The sequence below is a fragment of the Littorina saxatilis genome, linkage group LG7 (assembly GCF_037325665.1).
Source record: "Littorina saxatilis isolate snail1 linkage group LG7, US_GU_Lsax_2.0, whole genome shotgun sequence".
Taxonomy (NCBI): Eukaryota; Metazoa; Mollusca; class Gastropoda; order Littorinimorpha; family Littorinidae; genus Littorina; species Littorina saxatilis.
This window is the reverse complement of record NC_090251.1, coordinates 16,866,967-16,893,354: the sequence shown is the minus strand read 5'-3', so window position 1 is coordinate 16,893,354 and position 26,388 is coordinate 16,866,967. Positions and strand designations below refer to the sequence as shown.

At 41.7% G+C, this 26,388-nt stretch overlaps 1 protein-coding gene across 3 annotated transcripts; it reads right to left on the bottom strand.

Moving 5' to 3' along the window:
• Window positions 1–36: 36 nt before the first annotated feature.
• Window positions 37–26,037, bottom strand: LOC138970819 (transcriptional activator Myb-like). 3 transcript variants are annotated; one of them, XM_070343347.1, is made up of 18 exons: window positions 25,381–26,037; window positions 20,156–20,285; window positions 18,560–18,712; window positions 17,788–17,891; window positions 17,106–17,234; window positions 15,776–15,971; window positions 14,786–14,813; window positions 14,210–14,291; window positions 12,995–13,134; window positions 12,321–12,451; window positions 11,695–11,901; window positions 11,094–11,212; window positions 9,491–9,614; window positions 8,486–8,614; window positions 7,440–7,535; window positions 5,765–5,896; window positions 5,231–5,311; window positions 37–4,891 (listed from the first exon to the last, which is right to left on the bottom strand). In XM_070343347.1, exons 1-18 carry the CDS (start codon window positions 25,401–25,403, stop codon window positions 4,778–4,780), a joined length of 2,118 nt encoding a protein of 705 aa, XP_070199448.1. In that variant the 5' UTR covers window positions 25,404–26,037; the 3' UTR covers window positions 37–4,777. The 3 variants fall into 3 exon arrangements, with proteins under 3 accessions (XP_070199448.1, XP_070199447.1, XP_070199449.1); XM_070343346.1 differs by lacking the exon at window positions 25,381–26,037 and adding an exon at window positions 24,506–24,692; XM_070343348.1 differs by lacking the exon at window positions 25,381–26,037 and adding an exon at window positions 24,506–24,692 and having other exon boundaries at window positions 20,204–20,285.
• Between the last annotated feature and the right edge of the window lie 351 nt (window positions 26,038–26,388).

Genomic DNA, 26,388 nt, shown 5'->3' with positions numbered 1-26,388 from the left:
TCACTTTAATTTTTCATCACAACATACACGAACAAGCAAGTTTTATATTTATTTCAAGTCTTCACTTGTAAATAATTCCTTTTTCGTTGTTGTTTTAAAGATGTGAAACGGACAACATACATCAAACTTGAAGCAACTCGGACTATCGGTTAAAATGAATGGACACGTGCATAAAACTACGTCTTCTTAAAAACCTGACTGCCATGTACTATACAAATGAGTAGTTATGAAATGAGTGAGATAACATTGTGGATAAGAATTATTCAATCATGTTAAAACTGAAAATATATTGAACATTTAACTGTCTTTAAAAGACTAACATCAACACAACATCCAACAGAAAAAATCACATTGAAGGAAATCTAAACAAAAAAAGCACATAACACCGTTTTCAAAAGGAAACAAATCATATAACTCAGTAACACTGCAATTTAGACATTCAGACCAAAAAGCATACCAAATAACTAACATTGTAAAAATCTATCAAACCTATTTACATAAAACCTCTCATTATTCCACTTATTGAACCATAAACCCCAATTTCTTTCAAAACAAAACTAACACTTTTCACACCTTGAAGTTGCAAAATTCCCCAGACTAGAGTCCATAAAACTCAAGGTGAATTTCATTGTTTTTTACTACCTATTTTATTCATGTTTTTATTAATTAGTTAGTGGAAGAATCTTTTGTAATGTATGTTTGATGGTGTATGCTTTTAATTAAGCGTTGTTGACTATGAATGTAGATGTAAATGCTTGTATAACTGTGTTTTAATTTTTAAATGTGTCAAGCGCAAAGAGCATACTTGTAAAGTTATGATGTTGCGCTATATAAATGCTCATTTGTTATTATTATTTACATGCTCTTGAAAGTTCTAAAGGGGAAGGTATTGAAAAACAGATCAACCAACCAACATACATTCTGGAACAAGAAGGGCAAAGCCCATACGACTCACATGCTTGACCTTTACATGACCTTGACCTTTAGGGTCAAGGTCAAATAACTAAACCTAGCAATGACATCATACACTAAGAACTGCTTTACACATTTTTCCTACCAAAATACATGTGACCTTGACCCAAGGTCAAGGTCATCCAAGGTCATGCAACACAAAGCTGTTAATTCAAGACATAGGAAGTACAATGGTGCTTATTGGCTCTTTCTACCATGAGATATGGTCACTTTTAGTGGTTCACTACCTTATTTTGGTCACATTTCATAAGGGTCAAAGTGACCTTGACCATGATCATATGTGACCGAATGTGTCTCATGATGAAAGCATAACATGTGCCCCACATAATTTTTAAGTTTGAAACAGTTATCTTCCATAGTTCAGGGTCAAGGTCACTTCAAAATATGTATACAATCCAACTTTGAAGAGCTCCTGTGACCTTGACCTTGAAGCAAGGTAAACCAAACTGGTATCAAAAGATGGGGCTTACTTTGCCCTATATATCATATATAGGTGAGGTATTCAATCTCAAAAACTTCAGAGAAAATGGGAAAAATAGCTGTTTTTTTAGACAACATTTATGGCCCCTGCGACCTTGACCTTGAAGCAAGGTCAAGATGCTATGTATGTTTTTTGGGGCCTTGTCATCATACACCATCTTGCCAAATTTGGTACTGATAGACTGAATAGTGTCCAAGAAATATCCAACGTTAAAGTTTTCCGGACGGCCGGGACGGACGACTCGGGTGAGTACATAGACTCACTTTTGCTTCGCATGTGAGTCAAAAAGCACCCCTGCGGTAATATTTCACTAAATATTATCAGAGAGAAAAACAACACAAAAATGAAGCACCAAAAAACTTACATTTAGAAACAATACTAACTAAGTAAAACGCAAAAACGGAACATTATCCCCAACAGAACATTTCTCTCAAATAAACTACTCAGACTGAGATGGACAGACACAAACTCATGCTTTCATCTACCATAATTTCACAACAGGCGTTTGGAACTACTGCTCAGAATGGCTGATGCACATGATCTAAACTCACTGAACCAATCCATAACATTTTGAATAAAACTGTAACAAAGAAATTAACAACAACAGATTCTGTCAACAAGAATATTTGGCTTTTCACATTAACAATTAACTGGCAGCTAGGTAAGAATGATATTGAACCATACAGAAAGCATACAAGCACTCAAAAGTATTGGATGAGTAGCTTATTCAGTATTTTGGGGCTACATGTATACATAAAGTTTGCAAGGTGCATGAACATACATAAACTAGGAGAACTGACACAAAAATTGTCACAGTGAAGTGTGTCACTGGCAGTGTTCTGACATGGTGAACAGACATCATCTAATTCCCCAGCAAAGTGGCAGTCACCAGCAGCATACTGACATGAAAAGACAATTTTTGATGTCCAGAATCACCAAAAGCGTAGCTTACAGTCACTGGCAGAGTTTAAACACGAATACACGTCATGCACTATTCCTGTGGGAATTGACAGTGTGCTTCCACTATGAAGGGACATCAAGATTAATTTCCCATGCACAATGACCAATCAATACACTGTTCTCACAAGACGAAGAGACCTCACACGGTTACCAGCTAAAGTGGCAGTCACGGGTAGTGTTCTGACATCATTGGGGGCCGGGTAGCTCAGTTGGTAGAGCACTGGACTCGTGATCCTAAGGTCACAGGTTCGAATCCCGGCAGGGACGGACACAAGTCAACTTGATGTGCAGACTCAGAGACGGTATCCATGACCCACATCCATGTCAACACAGTGGCACGTAAAAGACCTCGGTCATTCGGCTGTACAGGTGGCCGATTACACCTATATACGCACACACCTGGGTAGCGCGACTCTTGTTGCTGCTAGCTTTCCACTGGGAAGAAGCGACCCCAATTTCCCAGCATTGGGATAATAGAGTAAATGAAATGAAAATCATGACGAGATACCATGCACATTTTCATTGCAAAATGTGTCACTAGCAGTGTTCTGGCAGCAGCCACAAACTTGTCACGCAAAGTCATGTTACCAGCAGAGCTATAACGTACTCTATTACACATGTCCTATGCATTTAGAGTGCTTACTTCCCTTTGTTTCTCAGTGGATGGCAGTGGCTTGGCAGTACAAAGAGCCGCAATGCAGCATGTCCATGCAAACAGAATGTCACGGACAGTATTCTGACGTAGGCAGAGCTAGAGTGGTACCATGAGACATCATGCACATCTGGTAAATGTAGCTCACTAGCTCAATACACTTGTGATCCTTGAGTCAAGGGTTCAAATCCAGGCTGGAATGGACACTAGGCCAACTTCATGTGATGACTCAAGGGACAGGGTAGCTCAGGTGGTATGGCACCGACTTGTGATCCTGGGGTCATAGGTTTGAATCCGGGTCGGGATGGACACTTTATGTGCAGACTCAGAGGCGGTATCCATGTCACCACAGTGGCACGTAAAAGACCTTGGTCATTGTGCCATAAGTGCAGGTGGCTGATTACACCTAAACACACACACACCTGGGTAGCGCGACTTTTGTTGCTGCTAGCTTTCCACTGGGAGGAAGCGACCCGAATTTCCCAGCATTAGGATAATAAAGTAAATGAAATGAAATGAAATTCTGCCAGAAGCGTAGGTGGGTGATTACACATTATTAACATGCACAGAAGTGGCAGTCGCTGGTAAGTGTTTTGACATGACAAAGTGAAATATTACAGAGTAGCCACGCAAGGTAACAGTCGCTGAAAGCATTTTAACACCGTGCAGAGCTCCAATGCCGAAGTGTTCCGACATATGTGGAATTCCAATATGGAATGAGAGTCACTGAAAGCATTCAAATATCATGCAGATTTCCAATACCAAGTGTTCTGACGTCATGAAAAGATATCATGTGGAATTCCAATACGCATTAAGAGTCACTGGCAGAATTCTCACATTAAAGTGAGATGATGCAGGATTCAAACTCACAGTGACAACCACTGTCAGCCTGCATGCAGCACACATATTGTTTTGCACACTCCAGTACTGCGACAGCCTCAGCCTACTCCATCATACTGGCAGTTTCAACACGGCACCTTTACACTTCTGTCAGCAAGAGGAAGTGAAATCATTGACCTACACATTGAACACAGGTAGTTTAAAATGGCGCCAGTCCGTGTGCAATCTCACATTTTGTTTCAATACTTGCATAGATTTCAAGTGTCGCCGAAGTATTCATAGCAATGCTACCCTGCAAAACATTTCTAAAATGGATTACCATTTTTCAGGCTCTGTGAAGAAAGTGCTCAGGGAAATACAGGTATTTTGATGATAAAGAATACAACTTTATGTTCTATCCTTTTTTCTCTTTTTAAATAAATTATTGTTGTTTTTCATGACACAACAGAATACAAGGTACAACTAAGAAAGTACAATACAAGCAAGGTACAGGATAACCACAACGTTAAGGGTGTTTTTCATGTTACAAAGACTGAAGACTTCACATAGCAGAGAATGACATGTAATACCCAATGCTCCCCTCATGGATAGTTTTTGTTTTTACGAATCGGCAAAACAGGATCAGGGTCTTTGAGGGTATTTAAAGACAAAACACCTGATTGCCGCCATCATCAGCCAACAGTCTTCTTGTAGCTGTGAACTTGTGTCTTTGTTCATTGACATGCACTGAGGATAACACATGCTCAAGTTCAGCCCCTCACAAGGGAAGCACACATTTTCCAGATCCTGAAAAATCAAAACCATGGTCTTCCAAAGGTGAAGGATGGTTCAAGTTTCATGAAGGTCAGGGTTACTCAGCCCCAAGGTCAAGTTCAAAGGACAAGAGATCGTGGTTTGAAGGTCATGGCACACTGTTTGGCTAGCTCGGTCATCTCAATCTGGTCAGGCGTCTTTCCGCAAGCCACTGTCTCGTACTTTTCATCCAGCTGCAAACAAAACAAGAAACTTTCACTGGATGCAAGGTTTTAGCATCATCTGCTTAAATTTAAGTACATGTAGGTCCAAGAATAGCATAAATAAAATAAAATGCTGCTAAAATATCCCTGGTATGACCTGCAGAAAGCAGTAACAGATAAAGTGTTACAAGTATCACAAGATATTTTTCTGCTACAGTGGAATCCCCACTTTAAGACTCCTTACTTTTTCAGATTGTGTGTGCATAGCCATTTGTTCTCTTCATAAAATGGGGGTTCCACTGTATTGGCAATCACAGCTGACCCAAAGCAAAGCACCTTCAATATCTAGATAGCAACAGAGAATCTTACCCTCAACTTGGTTTCCAGCATAGATCTGGTGGGGATGTCGTCAAAGTGGATACGCTTGATGGATTTTCTCTTGCGTTTACTCTGAAAAGATGACGAAAGGGTTGTTAGACCACAGTCTGAGGAGTAAAGCCCAAAGTCGAAATTACAGAAACATGGAACATACACTGTACTGTTTCACTTACACATGAAGTCCCCCTCAACCCTACACAGACATGCAGACACACACATTTCACAGCTTCACACACACAAACAGTTCCCATTCACCCCACACATATACACACACTTACAATGATACACGCATCAAACACAAAGTCCCTCACCACAACCCCACACATATATACCAGAAAAACAGTTCCCCATCACCTCCCCCCCCCCCCCCCCCCAACCTCTCCCCCTCTCCACAGTAGCATGCATGCCCATAGTCCCAGAAAAAGGCTGATACAGACAATGATAATGACAGGAAACAGTAAGAAATAGTATGCATGTCCACAGTCCCAGAAAAAGGCTGATACAGACATGTATGTGTTGACTCACAGTGACGCCTGTGGGCCCAGCAGCAGCCTTGGGGAAAGCAAAGACCTCCTCCAGCACCTCCTCTGGCAGCGTGTCCTTGATGATGGACGGAGGGGAGAAGAGCAGGCTCGAGTCACCAGCCAGCGACTTGCTCTGGGAACAATGCACCTTAATTACCACTCAGTCACTATCTTTGGTGGACTATCTGCAGTCATATTTTATAAGTCTGGACGTAGAAAGAGAGAAAGAGAGTGCAGGGTGATGGGGGGGGGGGGGGGGGGGGGGGAGAGAGAAGGACAGGCAGAGAGAGAGAGAGAGACAGAGCGCATTGGAACAAAACTTTCCAATCATGAACACTTTTACGGCAGTATTTTGGCTATTGTGAGGGTTTTAATGTAGAACCATGCAATGCTGCACTAAACCTTTTAGAATTGCAATATATATATGTCCATAGGTTATCCACATCTACAGAACCTTTACTTGAGATTCAGTTGCATAAATGAAATATTCAGGACAGAGAGATTAAAGAGGAAAACCAGGAAAAGATCCAGAAGAGAGAGCAAAACCAGAATGTCAAAAAACAGCCATGCCATACTAACTACACAGTAACAAAGCTTCAAACTGTGAAAACACTGTGCTGTCTCAGCTATTTCCAATACAGTGGAACCTGTAATATGAGCATGCACTCTCATGACAGGTGCCACAGTACATACCCCCTAGAAAAAGTTGGTGCACAAAATGAACACAGTCCACTGCAAGTAAATAATACACACCCACAACGTTCTCTATGCTACCACATAACTGTTGAGTAACAGAGTGAACAAATTGGAGAAAAGGCAAACTACACAGTTACTACACAGTTACATGTACTACAATTCTGAGTGACCTGCTGCAGCACAGCTGGTCTCGGCCAAAAAAACCTTGGTCAACATAGGTGGGGTAGAAAGTGTTAAGCTAAGGTTCCACAAGTGTGTGGTGTCAATGTCTACGGCTGGGAATGAAAATGAAAGTATTTGCACCCAAATGTACAGGTACACACATCTGATTTGATGCTGGCAGTGATATCTATCCCGATTTTTACAGCATTCGCAAAAAACAAAATCCAAGACATAGACTAAAACATGCTTGTGGAATCTTGGCTTCAAAAGCAAAAGCTGAAGAAACCAGAATTTACCAAAAATACAGAGTAGCATGAGTGATTAAAAAAAAAACCCAGTATTTACAAGAAATACATAGTCACATTCTGGAAACACAGCGGTACCTGCGATAAAAGGACACCTTTGGGACCAGCCAAATGCGTCCCTACATTGCAGGTGGCCTGTCGTGACAGGTCCAGATAAACAGACCTGTTAACCCCCAAAATTTGACAAGAGTAATGGTCAAGTCAAAAAATAGTAATCTGATGACCAAATAGTAACCCAGTGGTTACAAACAACAACATTAGTAACACAAACCTTAGTTGAAGCACATTTGAAAATCGTAGTCTGAACTCAAATGGAGTATTTTCCCAAAATAATCCCAAAAAATAGTAATAAATTACTCCAAAATAGTAAGGGTAAACAGGTCTGAGATAAAAGTCAATGGGACAACAGATAGTATCTTTTCATGGGAGGTGTCCTTTAATTTGAGGGGCCTCACATCACAGGTACCACTGTAGAGCAGAACATGAACGAATGCTAAAGAGATGTTTTCTTACTGGCGTCTCGGGGGAAAGCAGAAGAGATTTCTTGTCTTCTTCCACGGAGGCCCAGCGGTTCTCCAGCGACTGCCGCACACGCTTGTGTTGTACATGCTGCAGGGTCACACGGAGAGGGAGGGGAGGTTTAAGCGTGATGATAATGATTCAATCAACAATATTTCTACCCGTATATAATTAACAAATTTAAATGTGATTTTCATGAGGCGGGGAGAAAAAAAAGTCATCTGCTCGCTGAACTACAGGATTGGTACAAATTCAGCCAGTTGATACAGCTGTGGGATACAAGTGTACTGGAAGCATAAATTGATGGGGTGGGGGGGGGTGGGGGGGGGGGGGAGGAGAATATCACATGCACACCAAAAGCAAGACAGCCAGAGCTAACTATACAACACCACAACGGTTTGAAATGTCAGTGTCTTCACCCAGAAATGTGCAGCAAGTAATCAAGAGAACACCAAATCCCAAAGTTTGAATTGACCAAATTTAAAAAATGTCAGTCACATCTGAGTTGTGACAATCTCCTCTGTCCCAAAATAAGCAAATGAAAGATGTCAAAATATTAAACAAAACCCAAAAGTTGAAGAAATTAAAAATGTGAGGAAAAATATTTTGAAAGAAATTCATATTTGCATCTAGATGGAGCAGCTCTTCTAAATGAGCTTTAAATGTGGAATGACGAAAGTTTACGGTTAAGAGTAAATGAACTTGTCAACTCACAAGACACAGGCAAAGGGCACAAAAGTTGCTTTCAGTGTCTTACTTCTTTGAAAATATGTTTCTAATTCACAATTCACACTGACTGTTTCTGCTATCTGATGTGGCACTCAAAGCTGAAGTCAAATTTGGCCAAAGCATGAATCTGCTGAGTGGGATTTTATGTTTTCAAGCAAAAGAAGGCAGCAGACACTATAAGCACATGTATATAAAATGACCTAAATTGCAGGCCTTTATTTACTATTCCACACAGTGCATAATAAAACATCAAGAGCAAGATTCCACTGTATAGTCTTCGAAAGGGTGGCGGGCAGGATGCATCCACTGACCTCTTTGTTGGGTTTTCGCTTGGAGTGTCGCGTGTGCATGGCGGGGGTGACACCGCTGGACAGATCGGCCTCGTAGCCCGCCTCACAGTCCTTCAGCACCTCGCCAAGGTCATCCAGCTCTCCGGGGCTCTGTTCGCACACATAAACTAACAGTCACACATTATCCTTTCAGCTTCGGGTAACATACAATAAATAAATTCTGGAAATAACTCTGTCAAGATTTTATGGGTTGTGGTAGAGTTGCTTTTCCTTGCAAACAATGAGTCAAGCTACACATGACGTCCCCACACATTGTCACTCGATCTGTGCACTGCAATGCTGATTGTTAGCTCGGATGTGCATACTTTTGAACGACAAGAGCAATATATTGAGCGGACAGTGCAGAAAGTACAGATCGGAGCAAATCTTCACTGGGATGTCAGTGGTTTGCATAATTTCCTTTTCACAGATCGCCACTGTGTGCAGAGATACACTGTTCCCTACGATGTAACTTGTAGCTTGACTTAGTGTTTCCATGGAAAAGTAAGGGAAAACAAGGGAAAGCACAACCCATAAATAACATGACAGAGTTATTTTCCAACATTGTCCATTCTCTTCTTCTTCAAACAGTTCATGAAACTCTGCCTGAAATTAGTTTATTAGAGTGCCACTTACTCATGGACAAGTGCATAAAACACACATAGCCAGTCAAACAGGAGTCAGTTTGGGCTAAGTTGATATTTTCATAAAACTCTGCTTTGCTCAACACAAAGGTTGGCAAGAGCAAGCCAAGAGAAAACTGCATTCAGACCCTGCGAGAAACAGCTCCCTAAAACCCACAGGTGTTTCACTGGCATTGAACGCTTGAGTTATAAATAGCTCACTACTCAAGGCAGACAGCTCTGCAGAGCAGATGCTGTGACAAGAGGTACAACTGTGTCCCCCTTTCACATTCCAGAAATAAAGTCTGCAACAAAACCTACCTTTCATCACTCTGTAAATATGAAAAACAAACGGATAACATACCCATTCCTTGGCCTTGGCCCGTCGCTCTACCTCTGCCAAGGCGTGTTTGAAAGGGGTGGGGGTCCGAGGGGAGGACTCCAGGGTGGACACTTTGGCCACTGGAGTGGTCAGTTTTCCTCCCATCCTGCAAGAGAAGGTGAACCATCAGGCAACTTACTTCAAATGTATCAACTTTCCCAAATCACAACATTCTTTCCCTTTAAACATCAAAGTGAGGATGCAAATATTTGCTTTTCCGTCATTCTCAAATTTCCTTTTCTTTGAGGGCATATCAACATCCACCGCTGTAACAGAGCTAAAGATTTTCTGAAAATACGAACAAAATTAGGCCTAACCTACTGTGACTGTGAGAGTCTGCCAGAACAGTAGACTGATAACACTTTGGAGCGCAGATGTGCTGTTATGCTACAGTGATTTCTTTTGCATGAACAAAAGTATAGATCTGATCCAACACTGTCTTCCAAATAATGTAGTCCTCTTCCAACACGTACAATGGAACCCCCCTTTTTGGGCCCTACATTCTACAAATCTGAGAAAATCAGGTTTAAAACTGAGTCGCAGGGCGGGGACGTAGCTCAGTCGGTAGCCGATTTGTATCCAGTTGGCTGCTGTCAGCGTGAGTTCGTCCCCACGTTCGGCGAGAGATTTATTTCTCAGAGTCAACTTTGTGTGCAGACTCTCCTCGGTGTCCGAACACCCCCGTGTGTACACGCAAGCACAAGACCAAGTGCGCACGAAAAAGATCCTGTAATCCATGTCAGAGTTCGGTGGGTTATAGAAACACGAAAATACCCAGCATGCTTCCTCCGAAAGCGGAGTATGGCTGCCTAAATGGCGGGGTAAAAACGGTCATACACGTAAAAGCCGTGGGAGTTTCAGCCCATGAACGAACAAACAAACAAAGTGAGTCTCAAAGCGGGCTACACTTACTGAGGTTATAAAGAGAAATGTGAGAATGCACGGTCTTGAAAAGAGGAAAGTCTTGTATCAGGGGTCTTAAAGGTGGGCTTCCACTGCACTGTACTGCTCTCTGCTTCCGATAGAAACTCAATCTTCTTCTTCTGCGTTCGTGGGCTGAAACTCCCACGTACACTCGTGTTTTTTGCACGAGTGGAATTTTACGTGTTATGACCGTGTTTTTACCCCGCCATTTAGGCAGCCATACGCCGCTTTCGGAGGAAGCATGCTGGGTATTTTCGTGTTTCTATAACCCACCGAACTCTGACATGGATTACAGGATCTTTTTCGTGCGCACTTGGTCTTGTGCTTGCGTGTACACACGGGGGGTGTTCGGACACCGAGGAGAGTCTGCACACAAAGTTGACTCTGAGAAATAAATCTCTCGCCGAACGTGGGGACGAACTCACGCTGACAGCGGCCAACTGGATACAAATCCAGCGCGCTACCGACTGAGCTACATCCCCGCCCAGGATAAAAACTCAATCAAAGGGAAGGAAGCGTTCAGAGCACAAAACAAGAGTGCAGAAGAGTTACTCTTGAGTCAGAACCAGTCTGTCCGAGTCCTAGCACAGACTAGTACAGCCCCTGTGCTCACTGATGTGACAGACATGAACAGAATAACATGACAGCTGAGATGGCCTACCCCATGCTGTGCGCCATGGCGGAAGATGAGGTGAAGGTGGCGTTGGCGGAACACATCGAGGTCATGGGTGTGGACGTCAGCTTGCCGGAACCAAACGTGGCATCAGGACTGTTGAGGAACTGCCATGTGGAACACAACAGTACAACTGTGTCAGTTATTACTATCATCCTTAGCTGTGGCAGCAAGAGCGCTTCAATACCTATACTTAGGAAACTGCAAAGTGTTCAACACTAAGCTAACACTTACTTCTTTTGGAGTTCTAGAACCAAGTCCAGTCTTCATTAAATAACAGACATTCTAGTTCTAAATAAAGTATCTGTATCAATCTGTAATACTACACACTTTCTCTTCAAATATTTAATTACCAAAACTCAAAATTAGTTTGAGTAGACAAGTTTTCTGAGCATCTAACACAGCATGGTTCAAGAACTAGCAATCTAATGAACAAATTCGGGGAAAAACAACAACACATAATGCTTAGATGATCTTGAGGTTGTGTTACAGAAATGGACCAAAAGATAAAATGGTGTGCAGGTAAATCCTTCAATGCATCTGAAATCTCCTGTGTGACAGCAGCGAGGGGACGGTGAGCAACAAATACCTGTGAGGGGGAGAACGGGAGGTTTTTGATGGGAGTCCCTGTGGGCGTGCTGTGAGCCTGCAGCTGACTGTTGGGGTCTCGGTTCTCCTGGTCCTCGTCCTCCCGCTCGTCACGGTCAAGGTCATGGTCATCCTCCATCATGTCCTCCTCGTCCTCATCGTGCACAGACACCAGCAGGGGGTCCTCGCGGATACGTCGCGAAGGCTTCTGAAAGCAGACACAAGACAGGATTCTTTGCTGTCCATGCAATACAAATAATGCGAGAAAAAGTGTTGCTTGACAGCTTTTAACTGGATATAAACAAAGCATGTACAAATTCAATATACCCTTTACCATTTGTTCACATTACTTTTCATAACACGCAAGCATGCATGCACTTTTTTTGAACACATGGAAGAGTCAACAACAAAGTTTAATATAAAACAAGCAAACAAAAAACAAAGAATGCTAAACACTGTTCTTGCAAGCCACTAACCCAGAGATGAGAAAGACGATAGAGAGGCAAAGCCAGGGTTGGATGGAGATAAGAGATCTGGACTGTTCACACAGATGAGGAGCTGCATGCTTGCCTGTACATGTTTAGTACACTTGTGCCAGAGGCTTGAATCCTCCCCAGTTGTACTTACGTGCTTTCTGCGCTGACTCTTGCGCAAGATGGGCGGAGGACTGCTGAGTTTGGAGCTGTGTGAGCTAGACATGGGGATCATGCCGTGAGATGCGTGCATCTTGTCCACAACATGGCCGTCAAAACGTAGATCTGCACAGCGTTGTTGTCACTTTTATTTTTAACAGGTACCTTGCAAACTGATGTATAACTATGGACAACGTTCATTCAAGTAACTTCACTACAACTGTTGATACGCTTGGATGGCCATGTAGCCAGGAGTGTTTGCATTCATTTCAACGTATGATGAAGGTCTACTGATCTTGCACACACTGATTCAGTCGACACAGATTATGAATTCAAGGAAAACATAATCCATTTTTTCAACACATTCTGACAGTGACAGAAATTATGGGAACATTGGCATTACTGATTAACACTGTAACAGACAACAGCAGTATGCTGAGCGCAATGGGGGCATGGATATTGTCCATGAAGGACTAACAGCTATCTCAACAGGTTTTTTTTCACTTTGTAACTGACACATGGTTTAGCAAGGATTTAAATCTGCACCGATATAAGATACACTCTTCACACAAGTTTCAAAAAGGGTTCTCAAAAGAGATTTTCCATTGTATTTTTTAATTTGAATCTACAAGACATCGGACATTTCTGGTTAAGACAAAGAAGGCTTACCATTGATGGTGTCATGCAAACTGTACTTGATGGGAGTGACGCCAGTGTGCATGTCCACCCCCTCCATCAGTTCTAGCGACGTCAGACCGTTGAACTCGTTGCCAGGGTCCAGCAGGTTGTCAGGTACACTGGACAGAGACCTGTAGTGGACACAAGAGTTTAAGACACTGGTTATGTGCATTTTGCATAGGTGTAAATGTCACAGGTGGCGAATGAAATGAATTAAAATACTCTGTTATTGAATAGCTAAAAAGGTTGTGTCAACTTAAAGCTGCCATTTACAAGTGTGTTTCTTTTTTCTTCTTCTGTGTTCATGGGCTGAAACTTCCCATGTACACTCATGAGTTTGCAAGAGTGGTCTTCTGCCAGCATGACCATTTTCCGGGTTAGGCAGTCATACTCTATTCTTCTTTCTTTTTTGTATGCATGCTGGGTATTTTTGTGTTTCTGTAACCCAACAAACTCTGACATGGATTAACAGATCTTTTTCGTGCGCATTTTTCTGTTTGAAACAGGTTAAAGAACCAAAGGTTTGCACTATTTGCCACTATATAAATGTGGGAAACCATATTCCCCACATCATGAATGAGAACCATTGGCTTCACACTACTGTTTAAAACAAAGCATGTGCATGCGAGATCTACATTTTGTTTTTCTGATACTCTGTAAAACAGCTCACAGCTTGGAAACAATGGAATGTGAATTCTCATATTCCTTTAAAAAGCCAAGGCTCGAAAGTCGAGTACCATTCAAGTCATACACATGCAGTGTTCATTTTCGCTGTACCCTATTTCTGCAACAGGTACTTGTGTGAATGCAGTAATACTGACAGAAACAAAAACTTCATAAAAAGAGACAGACAGAATTGAGACTTATGTAACTGTGTGCAAGAAGCACAATAATCACCTTCGGAGGCAAAACTATTCAAACAGGATTGAGATTTTAGAGCTAATTTCTTAGCCCTACAAAAACTGCTATGGGTATGCAATGGTTCCCAAGAGCATACTAGGAGACAGCAGCAGCCAGACCCCATCACAAACAGAACTCTACAATTCACAGGTGTCAGCGGCGTAGAAGCTACTTTAAATAGATCGCGCTCTTCACCGGCAGACAACTGCAGTCTGCTGTGAAGGGTGACACAGTATAGTCTCCCTGTCACACTGATAGAACCAAAAACTTCACCAAAAGAGGGACAGAGACAGTATTGAGACTTACTTGAGCGGCGTGGCTACGGCCCCACTGTGTCCCATCTGCATGGAAGACAAGTCCTGTGTATCTGTTGCCATGCCCATGTTCACTGAAACACGTCACATTACTCTCGTTAAGGTACCTTGCTGTCTGAGCCTCTCTTCACATGCAGAATAGGAATTCAAGTTTTTTTTTCTTCTTTTTTTTGTCTCTTTTTTTTTTTCTTTTTACTTTCTTTTTTTTTCTTTTTTTTTCTTTTCTTTTTCTTTTGGGAATCAGCTTTTTTTCAATGAGATATTAAGGAATTCAAGTTATCAAACCGATTTATAAAGGTGCATAAAATATTGTTCTTTATAACTCTATGGACATTCAGACTTGTATTGTGTAATCGTAAAGAGGTCATCACATCACAGCAGTGACTGTGTGTGAAGTTTCAAAGCTCTAGCTTAAACTACGTTGGAGAAAACTCCAATGTTATTTTCTTTCACAGACGGTTTGCAGGTTCACATACAGATGAGCGCTACTTATTCCTATGACTCAGTGACAATGTGAACTCAGTGAACCCAGGTGAGCAACAAAAAAAAGTAACAAAGATGTACTTACTTTGCTTCAGACTGACTGATTTTGAATGCTGAAATATAAATCAGAAGAAAAATGAGAAATGACATGTAATCACGCTTCTACTTATGCTAAGGTGGCACTAAAGTTCTTCCTAATTCATTGAAAGAAACTGAAACAAGAGATCTTCACTCTCATAAATTTCTCTGAAAACAGATTGAAATAATTGTCCAAAACTAGAAAATGAAGTATCCATGGCTGAAAGCAATTGATTCATTCTGATTTACCTGGACTACATAATCCTTTGCAAGGGAGCAAATATATACATAGAATCAAAGCAAGAATTTATCAAGAATGATTGTTTTGTTATGTATTTGCGTTTTTGTGTGTGTGTGTAATGTGTGATTGTGTGTGTGTGTTTCAGGCATGGGAATTGAAAAAAGTAAAAAAGGCTGAACATTTGTAAGTAATAGCAAAGTCGACGGCGCGAAGCGCCTAGCCCTGCTAGGGGGGTTTGGGGGCATTTTGGGCGGAATTTTTTTTCTCCAAAGAACCCAACTGGTGTAATTTGGTGTCATCTTAGCTCCAAGTTTGCCATTATATTCAGTTTTTAGAACCATTTTTGCCTCCCCCATTTATTTTTTCGGCGGACACTTTTGCTTTTTCGGCGGAACAAAAAAAAAAATCGGCGGAAATTTGCCTTTCGGCGGACAATTCCCATGCCTGGTGTTTGTTTGTTTTGTGCATTTCAGAACCCTCAAATTATGACAGAATAGTCAGATAGTGACTGTGGCCACATGGAGGAAGCAGGATCACAAGTCTAGGTCTCAGCAATGAATACAACCATGTTACAACACCCCTAATTTGATTGGAGAGGGCTGCGATTCTCCACAGAAAGCAGCGGTCATCGTTGCAAAAAATGCATAACCATCAAGCAACCATTTCGATTTTCATAAAAACAAAGACAAAAGAGCAATGCAGCTTTGCTGTCTTTCACTTTCAAGAGATGCAGAAGAAATGGGGCAGTGTACTTACAGACTGAGAGTGCGTGTTCTGAAAGAGGTGGACCGGCTGCAAGCTCTGCATACGATGGTGGGAGGAGGAGGAGGAGGAAGAGTACGAGTGGTTGTAAATGGGCATCATTCCACTGGAACTGCGATCCGTTATCTCTTCGCTCTCGTACTTGCGCTTCATTGTAGAGTTCCAGTGATTCTTTATCGCATTGTCAGTCCTAGAAAAGAAAACAATACAGCTACACAAATAATTGACATTATTTCAGGACCAACACCATTGAAAGTATTTTACATCAGATAAAATATAATTGTGTACAACAGGCAATTTATTCTTCTTCTTCTTGTCGTTCGCTGTTAGATCGTCAGTCCGGACTGCAGGGCGAAACGTGCTGTCCTCTCCAAGTCCTCTCTGGGGCCGTAGGCAATTTATTCAAGGAAGAATGAGTTTTTCGTGTGTAGTTTTTGTTTTTTGGAATTTAGTTTTTTGTGTGCTTTCTTGGATATTTGGATTGCCTGGTAAAAAAAAAAAAAGTGAACGAGTTAGTAAAGCTAAAAGTAAAAGCTTCTGTGCAGTACTTTGCTTTTTCCATAATCAACATCAAAGGAGGTAATTATCACCCAGCCAAAAGAAACAAGAAGGGCAAAGCCCATACGACTCACATGCTTGACCTTGACATGACCTTGACCCAAGGTCAAGGTCATCCAAGGTCATGCAACACAAAGCTGTTAATTCAAGACATAGGAAGTACAATGGTGCTTATTGGCTCTTTCTACCATGAGATATGGTCACTTTTAGTGGTTCACTACCTTATTTTGGTCACATTTCATAAGGGTCAAAGTGACCTTGACCTTGATCATATGTGACCAAATGTGTCTCATGATGAAAGCATAACATGTGCCCCACATAATTTTTAAGTTTGAAACAGTTATCTTCCATAGTTCAGGGTCAAGGTCACTTCAAAATATGTATACAATCCAACTTTGAAGAGCTCCTGTGACCTTGACCTTGAAGCAAGGTAAACCAAACTGGTATCAAAAGATGGGGCTTACTTTGCCCTATATATCATATATAGGTGAGGTATTCAATCTCAAAAACTTCAGAGAAAATGTGAAAAATAGCTGTTTTTTAGACAACATTTATGGCCCCTGCGACCTTGACCTTGAAGCAAGGTCAAGATGCTATGTATGTTTTTTGGGGCCTTGTCATCATACACCATCTTGCCAAATTTGGTACTGATAGACTGAATAGTGTCCAAGAAATATCCAACGTTAAAGTTTTCCGGACGGACGGACGACTCGGGTGAGTACATAGACTCACTTTTGCTTCGCATGTGAGTCAAAAATGTTCTCACCTGCCAGGTAAATATTTGGCAATTTCAGCCCAGCGGTTGCCAAGGCGACGGTGGAGCTGGTAGATGAGGCGGTCCTCTTCTTCTGTCCACGCAGTTTTCTTGATGTTGGGGTTCAGGTGGTTGTGCCACCTGCAAACATTTAGGGAAAGAAAAAGTGAAGCTGACAGTCAGTACACAATCTTTGGGACGATACAAAATAGTACACAGTGACTCAACAGATATACCTTCCAAGGAGCTCATTTGGGGGAGATATAGCTAAGTCTGTAGCAGTGCTGGCTTGAAACCAGTCGTCATGGGTTCGACCCCCAAATTCAGCAAGAGATCTATTTTCCCCGAGTCAAATTTGTGCAGACTGTTCTTGGTGTCTGAAAACTCCTGTGTGCATGCATGCGCACGAGTTCAGAGTGAAAGTCTCAGAGCATGGACACATGAATATATATATATGCATGCAGGACGGGAAAAAAAGTTTGGTAGCGCCGTACTGTATGGCAGCTTGCTTTCCCCAGTGAGAAAGCAGCCAGAATTTCCACGAGGGTAACCTCACTGGACAATTTGATTCCAATACCTGGATCTCCATCTGAGTAATAAGGTTAGCAGAGCTCTCCAGCTTCCATCAAATTCTACAGGGATTCAACAATTAAAATGGACGGGTAACAAAACAATGTGAGTAAAAACCACATACCTTTCTCGACACTGCTTGCCAGTGCGTCCCTTGAGGTGTTTGGAGATGAGGGTCCAGCGTTTGGGTCCGTACTCCTGCACTAGGTGGATCACCTTGTTGTCCTCCTAAACACACAGTCAAACCAACACCAATTGACACTTCATAACAACCCAGGGCTCCCCGTCCCTGCATCCTATAGGCACTAGAAGCCGGGGGAAAATTCTGTACAGAAGCAAATTTACAGAGTTAATCTAACTGATATCACCATGTTTTTGTGATCGGTTCAGAGAATTCCAAAAATTCTGTACTACGTACATGTACCTTATAATGAACAACGAGATTTCCATGATCAATTTTTTTTTAGCTCTAATCTGATGCGTAATCTTCTGCAAGCAGAAAATCCTCTCACTCTCAGTGACCGACAGACTTGTTGCCATGTCTGTATCTCTCTATGTATGTAACCGAGTGCTTGATGCACAGCGATCCCTTTGAAGGCAAAGCCATTCAAACAGAATAGAGATTTTAGAGCTAATTTCTTAGCCCAACAAAAATTGCTATGGGTACGCAAAGGTTCCCAAGAGCATACTAGGAGACAGCAGTAGCCAGACCCCATCACAAACAGGACTCTACAATTCACAAGTGTCTAACCAGCGACTGACGTACAAGAAACGTCGAGCTACTATAAATAGCCCACGCTCAAGCCGGCAGACAACTCTACAGACAGTCTGATGTGAAGGGCGACGCAGTAGTTTCCCTGTCACATGTACATGAATGTCAACAACATTCCACACACCTCTTTTGTCCAGGGCCCTTTGATGAGGTCCGGGTTGAGGACTTTGTGCCAGCGGTGTTGACACTGGATGTCCGTGCGGTCCTGGAAGTAGCTGGACACCGCTTTCCAATCGTGCAGGCCTTTCGCCTCCACTACTTTGCGCAGCTTTTCGTCCTGCACCAACAAAATTCATACATGTGTAACCCAGTTCCTGAAGCACAACAATCACATTTTTGGAGGCAAAGCCATTTAAACAGGATTGAGATTTTAGAGCTCATTTCTTAGCCCAGACCTGGGAACCCCTGTTTTGCACTTTGAGTATTCTCAAACAAACTTGGTGTATTTTCTAAAAAATGAGCGTACTCCACACAGCGTTTGCACATCCATGATTAAAACATGCCTCATGCGCGTCCGTCACACCGTTAATTAAGTTTACCTATACATTTAAAACAAATGCTTTTTTCAATTTTTACTGACAAAAACTGTACCGTATTTGACGGACTACAAGCCGCGACTTTAAAAAAAAAAATCGCATTGCGGCTTATAAAAAGATGCGGCTAAAACGTTACCTAAACTTGAATAGCATTCACCTAATGGAAGTCGCCGCGGATTTTCATTTCGCTCGATTAGCGATTACCGGTACTTTATTAGCTCTCTACTCAAGACTCGGCGCTTTTCTCTTTCATTCGCGAATCTTCGTTTGTCAACAAGTCGTCGTGACAAGCGTACAGAGAAACACCGGATGTATCAGGATCTCGCGCGCGCGAGATTTTGTTTTTTTGTGTCTCGCGATAGTTGGAGCGAGAGCCGCCATGTTGTGTTTTCGTCTGCTCGAAATGTGTGCAAAAGTCGTAAATCATCCCAAAAAAGCTTATTCCGGGCGGGACTACATGTGTGTGTTGGTTAGAAATTGTGTGTGTGTGTGTATGTGTGTGTGATATTTTTCTTCAAACTTTTTCACTTTTCTTCTTTGTTTTACTTGTTTATTCTCGGAGCCGATTTCGCCAAATACCGTACTTTCGTTTGCCTGGTTGTTTTGATTGATTGACACGATCCGATTATATTTTTTTTGACAGCGGCTAATATAGTGACGTAATCATGTGCCAAAATACTGGATCGGCTTCAGGATGGGCTTGTGAAGAAAAGTAGTCTAGGAATTTTTCTCGTCGTATTTTTTCCCCACTGACCGTACTGAGCGTATTCTCGACAATCATGCGTACAAAATACGGCGAAATCTATTGATACGCTATGGCACTGGTAGCCTAAATCATGTCTGGATCTTTTTTTTTATTATAGTTTTGTGACAACCAGAGGATGGTGAGCCTTTTCAAACCAGTCTATATACGCCACACCTAATATAGGTCACCAAATAAAGTACATGTACATTGCAGTTCTCATCACCAACAAAATAAACAACCATTGAACCTATGACTACGAACAGCTCATCATACAGCAAAGAGTTAATTATTCAAGACAGAAAAAAAGGAGGGTAAGAAAGAAAACTTGCAAGCTAGCCACAAGTGAGCAAGTTTGTACCAAGCAACCCCTGACAGTCAGAGCAACTGACAGTCTTACTTTGACTGGGGGTAAGTGGTGGGGAGGGTGTTAAAAAATCACCTCCTCTTTTGTCCACTTGCCACGATTGACAACCTTCTTGCCCTTCACCTGTGGCAAGTTGTAGTCATGGTCCAGCGGTTCTGCATCATCTGTTTCCTCATCACTGCTGCAGTAGGCCCTTCCGTCCGACCTATTGAAAAAATACAAATCGCATGAAGCGATATCAAAACATTTAGTCAATTTGTTGGCCTAAAACTAAAACATCTACACTCAAAACCGGTGATCACCGAGACTTACCGTAAGTAAGGCTTGGTTATCCCAAACACGAAGACAGAGACAGATTGCCCTCGTCTAGGCGAAGCATGCAAACCTAGCATATGATGGACAGGTCTTATTTACACAAACCGATTTTCCTTAATTGTGAGCACATTTTTAGAGTAAACATGACATTTCTAATATTTCTTTGGGTTCAGGAAAAGATACAGACAGTATTATTCAATTCATTGCAATCATTCTTAAATCTGTAAATGTTATTTAAATGACAACTTTTACAAGTAACTAATTATTTAATTTTTAAGCTTCCAGGCTCAAAGTGAAATGCAGTTCCAGAGTGTGGACTGAGTCAAAGATATAGACATAAATATCAATTAATTCATTTAAAAATGAGGTCATCATAGTGCCCCCTCAACCCTAACCAAAAGCCGGATGTGACGCAATCTGGAAGAACTAGTGTACATGTGAGTTGTTCTTTGCTACTGGTGACAAGTGGGGGACAGCTCACTTTCTTTCTTTCTTTATTTGGTGTTTAACGTCGTTTTCAACCGTTCAAGGTTATATCGCGACGGGGAAAGGGGGGAGATGGGATAGAGCCACTTGTTAATTGTTTCTTGTTCACAAAAGCACTAATCAAAAAATTACTCCAGGGGCTTGCAACGTAGTACAATATATGACCTTACTGGGAGAATGCAAGTTTCCAGGACAAAGGACTTAACATTTCTTACATACTGCTTGACTAGGGACAGCTCACACGGATGCAGGTTTCAATACAGTCTAGAGGAGAAACTGGCCACGAAGCACCCAGTACATGACAGAGAGATAGCAAAATCACCACAATCAAAGAAAATACCTCGATCATTCAATAAATATGGTAAAATCAAAAATTTACAGTGAAAATGCTAGTAAAAATGGCAAACCAAAACGGGAACGCACACTAGGAGCGTCTTTGCCGACTTACCTCATGGTCTGTGTTTTTGATAAGGCCCCCCCCGCAAAAAATATAGGTGTGGTTAAGGTAACATAGCCAAAAAAAATAGGGTACGAAGGTAAGCAATCACTTTTTTTCCTCTAATGTGTACAAATTAAAACCTACTTGACAGGGAAATAAGTGTGCGACTCGAGCGCTTTCGCTTTCATTGCGTTTTCTGCACTCGTTTTCTTGGGTTTTTTTTGGTTTTTTGACAAAAATGTAATAAAAAGTTATAGGGTCGGCCCCTAAAAATAGGGTAGGTCGCGTCGGGTTACCGTAACCACACCTATTTTTTTTTAGGCCTAACAATCGTGTCTGTGCTGTTTTTGTTTAAATATTATCTAATAAAAGTTAAAACTGATGCATTTCTTAAAATGTTGCCATTTATTGTTCTCTTTGTGAAATGCGAATGTGTTCCGAGGTGTAACCTGCATACGACTGATCAGTGATGTCACACTTTGGGTACCTCACTTCGATCAGCGTAACACTCCAAATAAGCTTCAAAGTAGAAAAGCAGATAAACTACCAAAACACTGCATTCAAAATCTATAAGACTGAGCCAGAATCAATTAAATTTACTTCCTGTATAAAATATTGCAATCAAATTTGTTCGGGCCGTCACACATGATACGCAGGTTTCAAAGTAACTCCACTCAAACTGAATTACCCTCGAAACGCAGATAACCAACTGATTCGGAGATTACAAGCCACACATTGATGATATTTTAAACACAAATTTCAACTGGGTTGTTACACGGAAAACAGCCATAAACAAACAAATGTGCGCCTTCACGTCGCCACGGTTACCAAAAGATTGTTTCCGATACCTGTCTGATTAAAACCATCATTTTCCACAAGTGAAGGCTCTTTGGCAGATCTGGTGAGTTGGAAACTGTCTATTAATGTTTCATTTAATGTCAAATGCATACATTCTTGTCAATATCCTTGCCTTTGGGCTCATAAATGAAGTCAATCGTCGTGTTGTCCCAAAGTGACTTCTGTCGGCATAGAACTTAGGGTGCTTCATTGACTGAGAAGATTGGAAAAATCTTCCAATGAGTTTGTTTGTTTGTTCGTTCATGGGCTGAAACTCCCACGGCTTTTACGTGTATGACCGTTTTTACCCCGCCATTTAGGCAGCCATACGCCGCTTTCGGAGGAAGCATGCTGGGTATTTTCGTGTTTCTATAACCCACCGAACTCTGACATGGATTACAGGATCTTTTCCGTGCGCACTTGGTCTTGTGCTTGCGTGTAAACACGGGGGTGTTCGGACACCGAGGAGAGTCTGCACACAAAGTTGACTCTGACTAGTCTGAGAAATAAATCTCTCGCGGAACGTGGGGACGAACTCACGCTGACAGCGGCCAACTGGATACAAATCCAGCGCGCTACCGACTGAGCTACATCCCCACCCGTTCCAATGAGTAAATGACACTAGTTAATTTCACTAAACTTACACGACAGCAGATCTGCAAGGAAACTTATGGCAGGGGAAATAACTGAAGACGAATAACCGGAGTAACTGTTCTTCAACAAATTGCTCTCACTGATCTAAACATTTAGATCAGTGATTGCTCTGTTTGTCACCTGCTACTGCTAGTAAGCAGTTTTCGGTCATGTGAAATTCACATCTATTTCGACTGCATGTGTGCATAGTGAAATGTTGATCTATGATGATTTGGCAACAGAACTTTGCTAAATGTGCTGCGAGTGTATCTCTCCGTTAACCATTTGTAAAAGACGTAAGTCTTAACAAGACCAAGTTTCGACAGCCCAGACAGAGAGGATCCTCGATGGGTCATTCTATCTAATGTTTTTTTTAAAGAATCCTTTCAAATTTGCTATTCCAAAAGTACCCAATAACACAACTCAAGTGGCAAAGAACATTCAGTCGATGCAACCGTTTCGGAGCCTATCGTCATCATACAAACACACACACAGAAACCAGCTTTAAAAGTTAGATTTTGTAAGAACCATGTGAACCAGTGATTTCTTCTTTTGTAAATCAGATACTACAGTATTTCTGCTTTATGAAAAGCTATATTTCAACAACAAAACTACAGATTTAAATTTTGACCAGTTTTCCCCCTTTCTCAAGTTTCTGTCACCAGTACTGAAGAACAACTTATGTGCATGTAAACTTTCATTAAGATTGATTCAGAATTGCTCTACACATACAGACACCATCTCCCTTGTCCGATTCCTGGTCTATGATAAAACATTTTGTACATTTTTTTAACTAAATGTAAAAAAGGGTTGGAATTTTACTTTTTTTTGTCTGGTTATTATTTTAACGGGGCTCTCTAAGAATTTCTTGTGCATCTTTTTCGTCTTCTGCGGGGGTGCAGGTTTAGAGGAGCCCAAATGGCACCACATTCCATTAGACCAGTACCCCGTTTCTAAAAGGCTAGAATTGGTGAGTGACGGGAGTGGGGCGAGGAAGTACCGTTTCTTGGGCAATTCTCGCCGCGAGGGATGCTAGGATTCTCGCAGCGAACGCAAGGTAGCTTTGGGCTTGCTCGCTTGGCGAAAAAAGATGTCACCACACTGCTGCCAATCTGACTGGTTGTCCATGGCTGTTAACAGACCAGTGCAGACGACCTATTCAGTATCAACCAATGGTGTTTAATTCTTGCGTAGCTAGCCATCAAACCATTTCATATACACTCTCGCATCCTAGCTCCGCGAGCGTGTAGCGGCAAGAATATCTGGCCTGAAAGAAACATGCAATATGAAGGCACAAGTGAGGGAGGGCGTGGGAGGTAGTTCTAAAAGCAAATACTCATGGGCGATTCACTGAAAAATGAAAGGTAGGCTAAAATGCATCCCTCAGAATACTTCCCTAATCTCTGTTGGCTTTTAAAAAGTTTTTCTCAACAATTTGAAGAAAAAAATATCTACTAAAATCTGGTTGGACCCTGGCTATGTAGGGGAAGACGCAGGACAGGTGTCTTGTTTCTTAGAATCTTACCCTGCATACCGAGGTGGGAATGGGGTCTTGAAAAAAAAGAAGCCAAAGTGCCAAGTGAAATTTAATTCAATGAATACTGTGCAGCTGCACAAGAAATCGTTGAGACTGCATCTTTTCATCTCAAAATTTTCGATGAACGATTACTTTCACTTAAAAAACTTTCAAGAACTTCTTGCAGACACAGTCTCACCTGTAAGGTTTTGGCATGTAACCGTAGGAGTAAGGCACTGGAATCATGACAAAATGATGAGCTGGAACCCTTGACGGTTACAAAGATTGCTCAATATGGCTCCCTATCAAGACCGTAACTGCCTTTTGGTGAAAGGCAACGTCATTACATAAGTGCTGTTAATGTCGTCATGTCACCATGGTTAATGACGCAATTTTTACACGCGCACGTTGAACGCATATCGTTGCATACGCACGCGCAAAACACATGCTGTTCCGGCCACGTGGTGATGTGAGCAAAACCAGTTTTCTGCAAAGTGTCATATATTACGACAAGAAAAGACGGGGAACATGCCATGAAAGTGGTTGCAGGGTGATAATTCGACCGTTTGATCAGCGTGAGTACCCGTGTTGCACTGCTGGCATCACTTGCGTGCAAAGGGAAAGAAGCCAAACTGACTGACCCGTGAAGCGCTAATTTGGTGTTTTTAACGAAGCAGATCTGTGAAATTTCAACTGGGATACTGTTTTATGATATTCCGAAGGAGGACATTTTAACCAAAAAGAAGTCTGCGAAAAGGCACGGGCGCTTTTCTGGTTGTGGAGCTTCGCAGTGTCAAGGTCGTTCGATCGGCGATCTTGTCTACGATTTCGTCGCTGCAGAAAGGATCATGCCCCGACAACATTGGCAGTACACAGTGACAGCAACAGTGCTCGTTTACGGCTACCCCTTAAACTGAGTAAATCAGGCCAGGATTTATGTGCCGGCTTTGCCTGCTGCATTCACATTTATTAGCTTGAAAGTTCTGACAGTAACAGTAACCCCACAGCAGTACGCACAATGGTGTGTACGGGGGATAGCCTACAAAACGGCAAGAAAAAAAATTGGAATCTCACCTATCAGACTCCGAGTCACTCATTGTCAGTGACGACCAGTTTGACTGGCCCTTCCATTACACGCATCAACTTGTAGATTGCCTGGTATCGCTGTTAATTTGTCGAATTTAGCTAAATGTTGAAGAGGTATGTCACACAAAACGCTCTCTCGCAAGGCGAAGATGGCGCTTACAGGGATTTAGATTGCGCGCTCTGGGATTGCTGCCGCGAATACGGCGTTTTGATTGGTCGAACTCTCGAGGCAAGCTGCTAAAAATAACTTTATTGGGGGGGATCTCCCGAGCCAGCTGCCGATTGAAAGTGAAACCAATCCACTGCAGGAGGGGAGTTGGGCAAAGGTGGGAGTTTACTTTGAATGCACCTCTTCTGTTGAATTATTTGTTTTATAAATTCAGGTTTTAAAGCTATCAATATAATTTACAGGGTTATGGCTGCAGTTTTGGTGTTTGCAATTTCACAGTTCAGTTGCATCAGATTTGCATAATTATGCAGTTCTGTTTGTACGATATCAGTTCCTGGAGTGTTGTTTTTATTACATTGCCGGAAAAAAATCCATCTGGGGTCTTCTTGACATGATTTATGAATGTAATTGTAAGGAGTCTGAGAAGTAAGGTTTTGTTCTCCAGCTTTGCTGAAAGAAAATTTTCCATTTTTATGCAACATCTTAATGGACAATAGTGTTATTGTTATTATTGTTAACAAATTGATGTATTCAAATTAAAAATAAACAATACTTTTTGAGTTCCCTCTATCATGTGTGTGTGTGTGTGCGAGAGGTTCTGTTGTGTCTTTGCCGTTTACATTTTGATGTATTTAAATTATTAATGAACAATACTTTTAGGTGCCCGTTATCATGTGCGTGTATGGTAGGTTTTATTCTGTCTTCACCGTTTACAAATTGATGTATTTAAATTATTAATAAACACACTACGTTTAGGTGCCCTATATCATGTGTGTGTATTTAAAAAGTGAAAGAAAGACAGAAATCATAAAAGAAAAACAGTCACA

Excerpts from the sequence above, each read along its gene's own strand:
- LOC138970819 (XM_070343346.1), bottom strand. The coding sequence starts at position 24,552 with ATGATTCCAGTGCCTTACTCCTACGGTTACATGCCAAAACCTTACAG. Across the intron at positions 11,902-12,320 it reads AGAGTCAGCGCAGAAAGCAC|AAGCCTTCGCGACGTATCCG; the intron begins GTAAGTACAACT and ends GTCTGCTTTCAG. Across the intron at positions 5,312-5,764 it reads CTGGGCCCACAGGCGTCACT|AGTAAACGCAAGAGAAAATC; the intron begins GTGAGTCAACAC and ends TCATCTTTTCAG.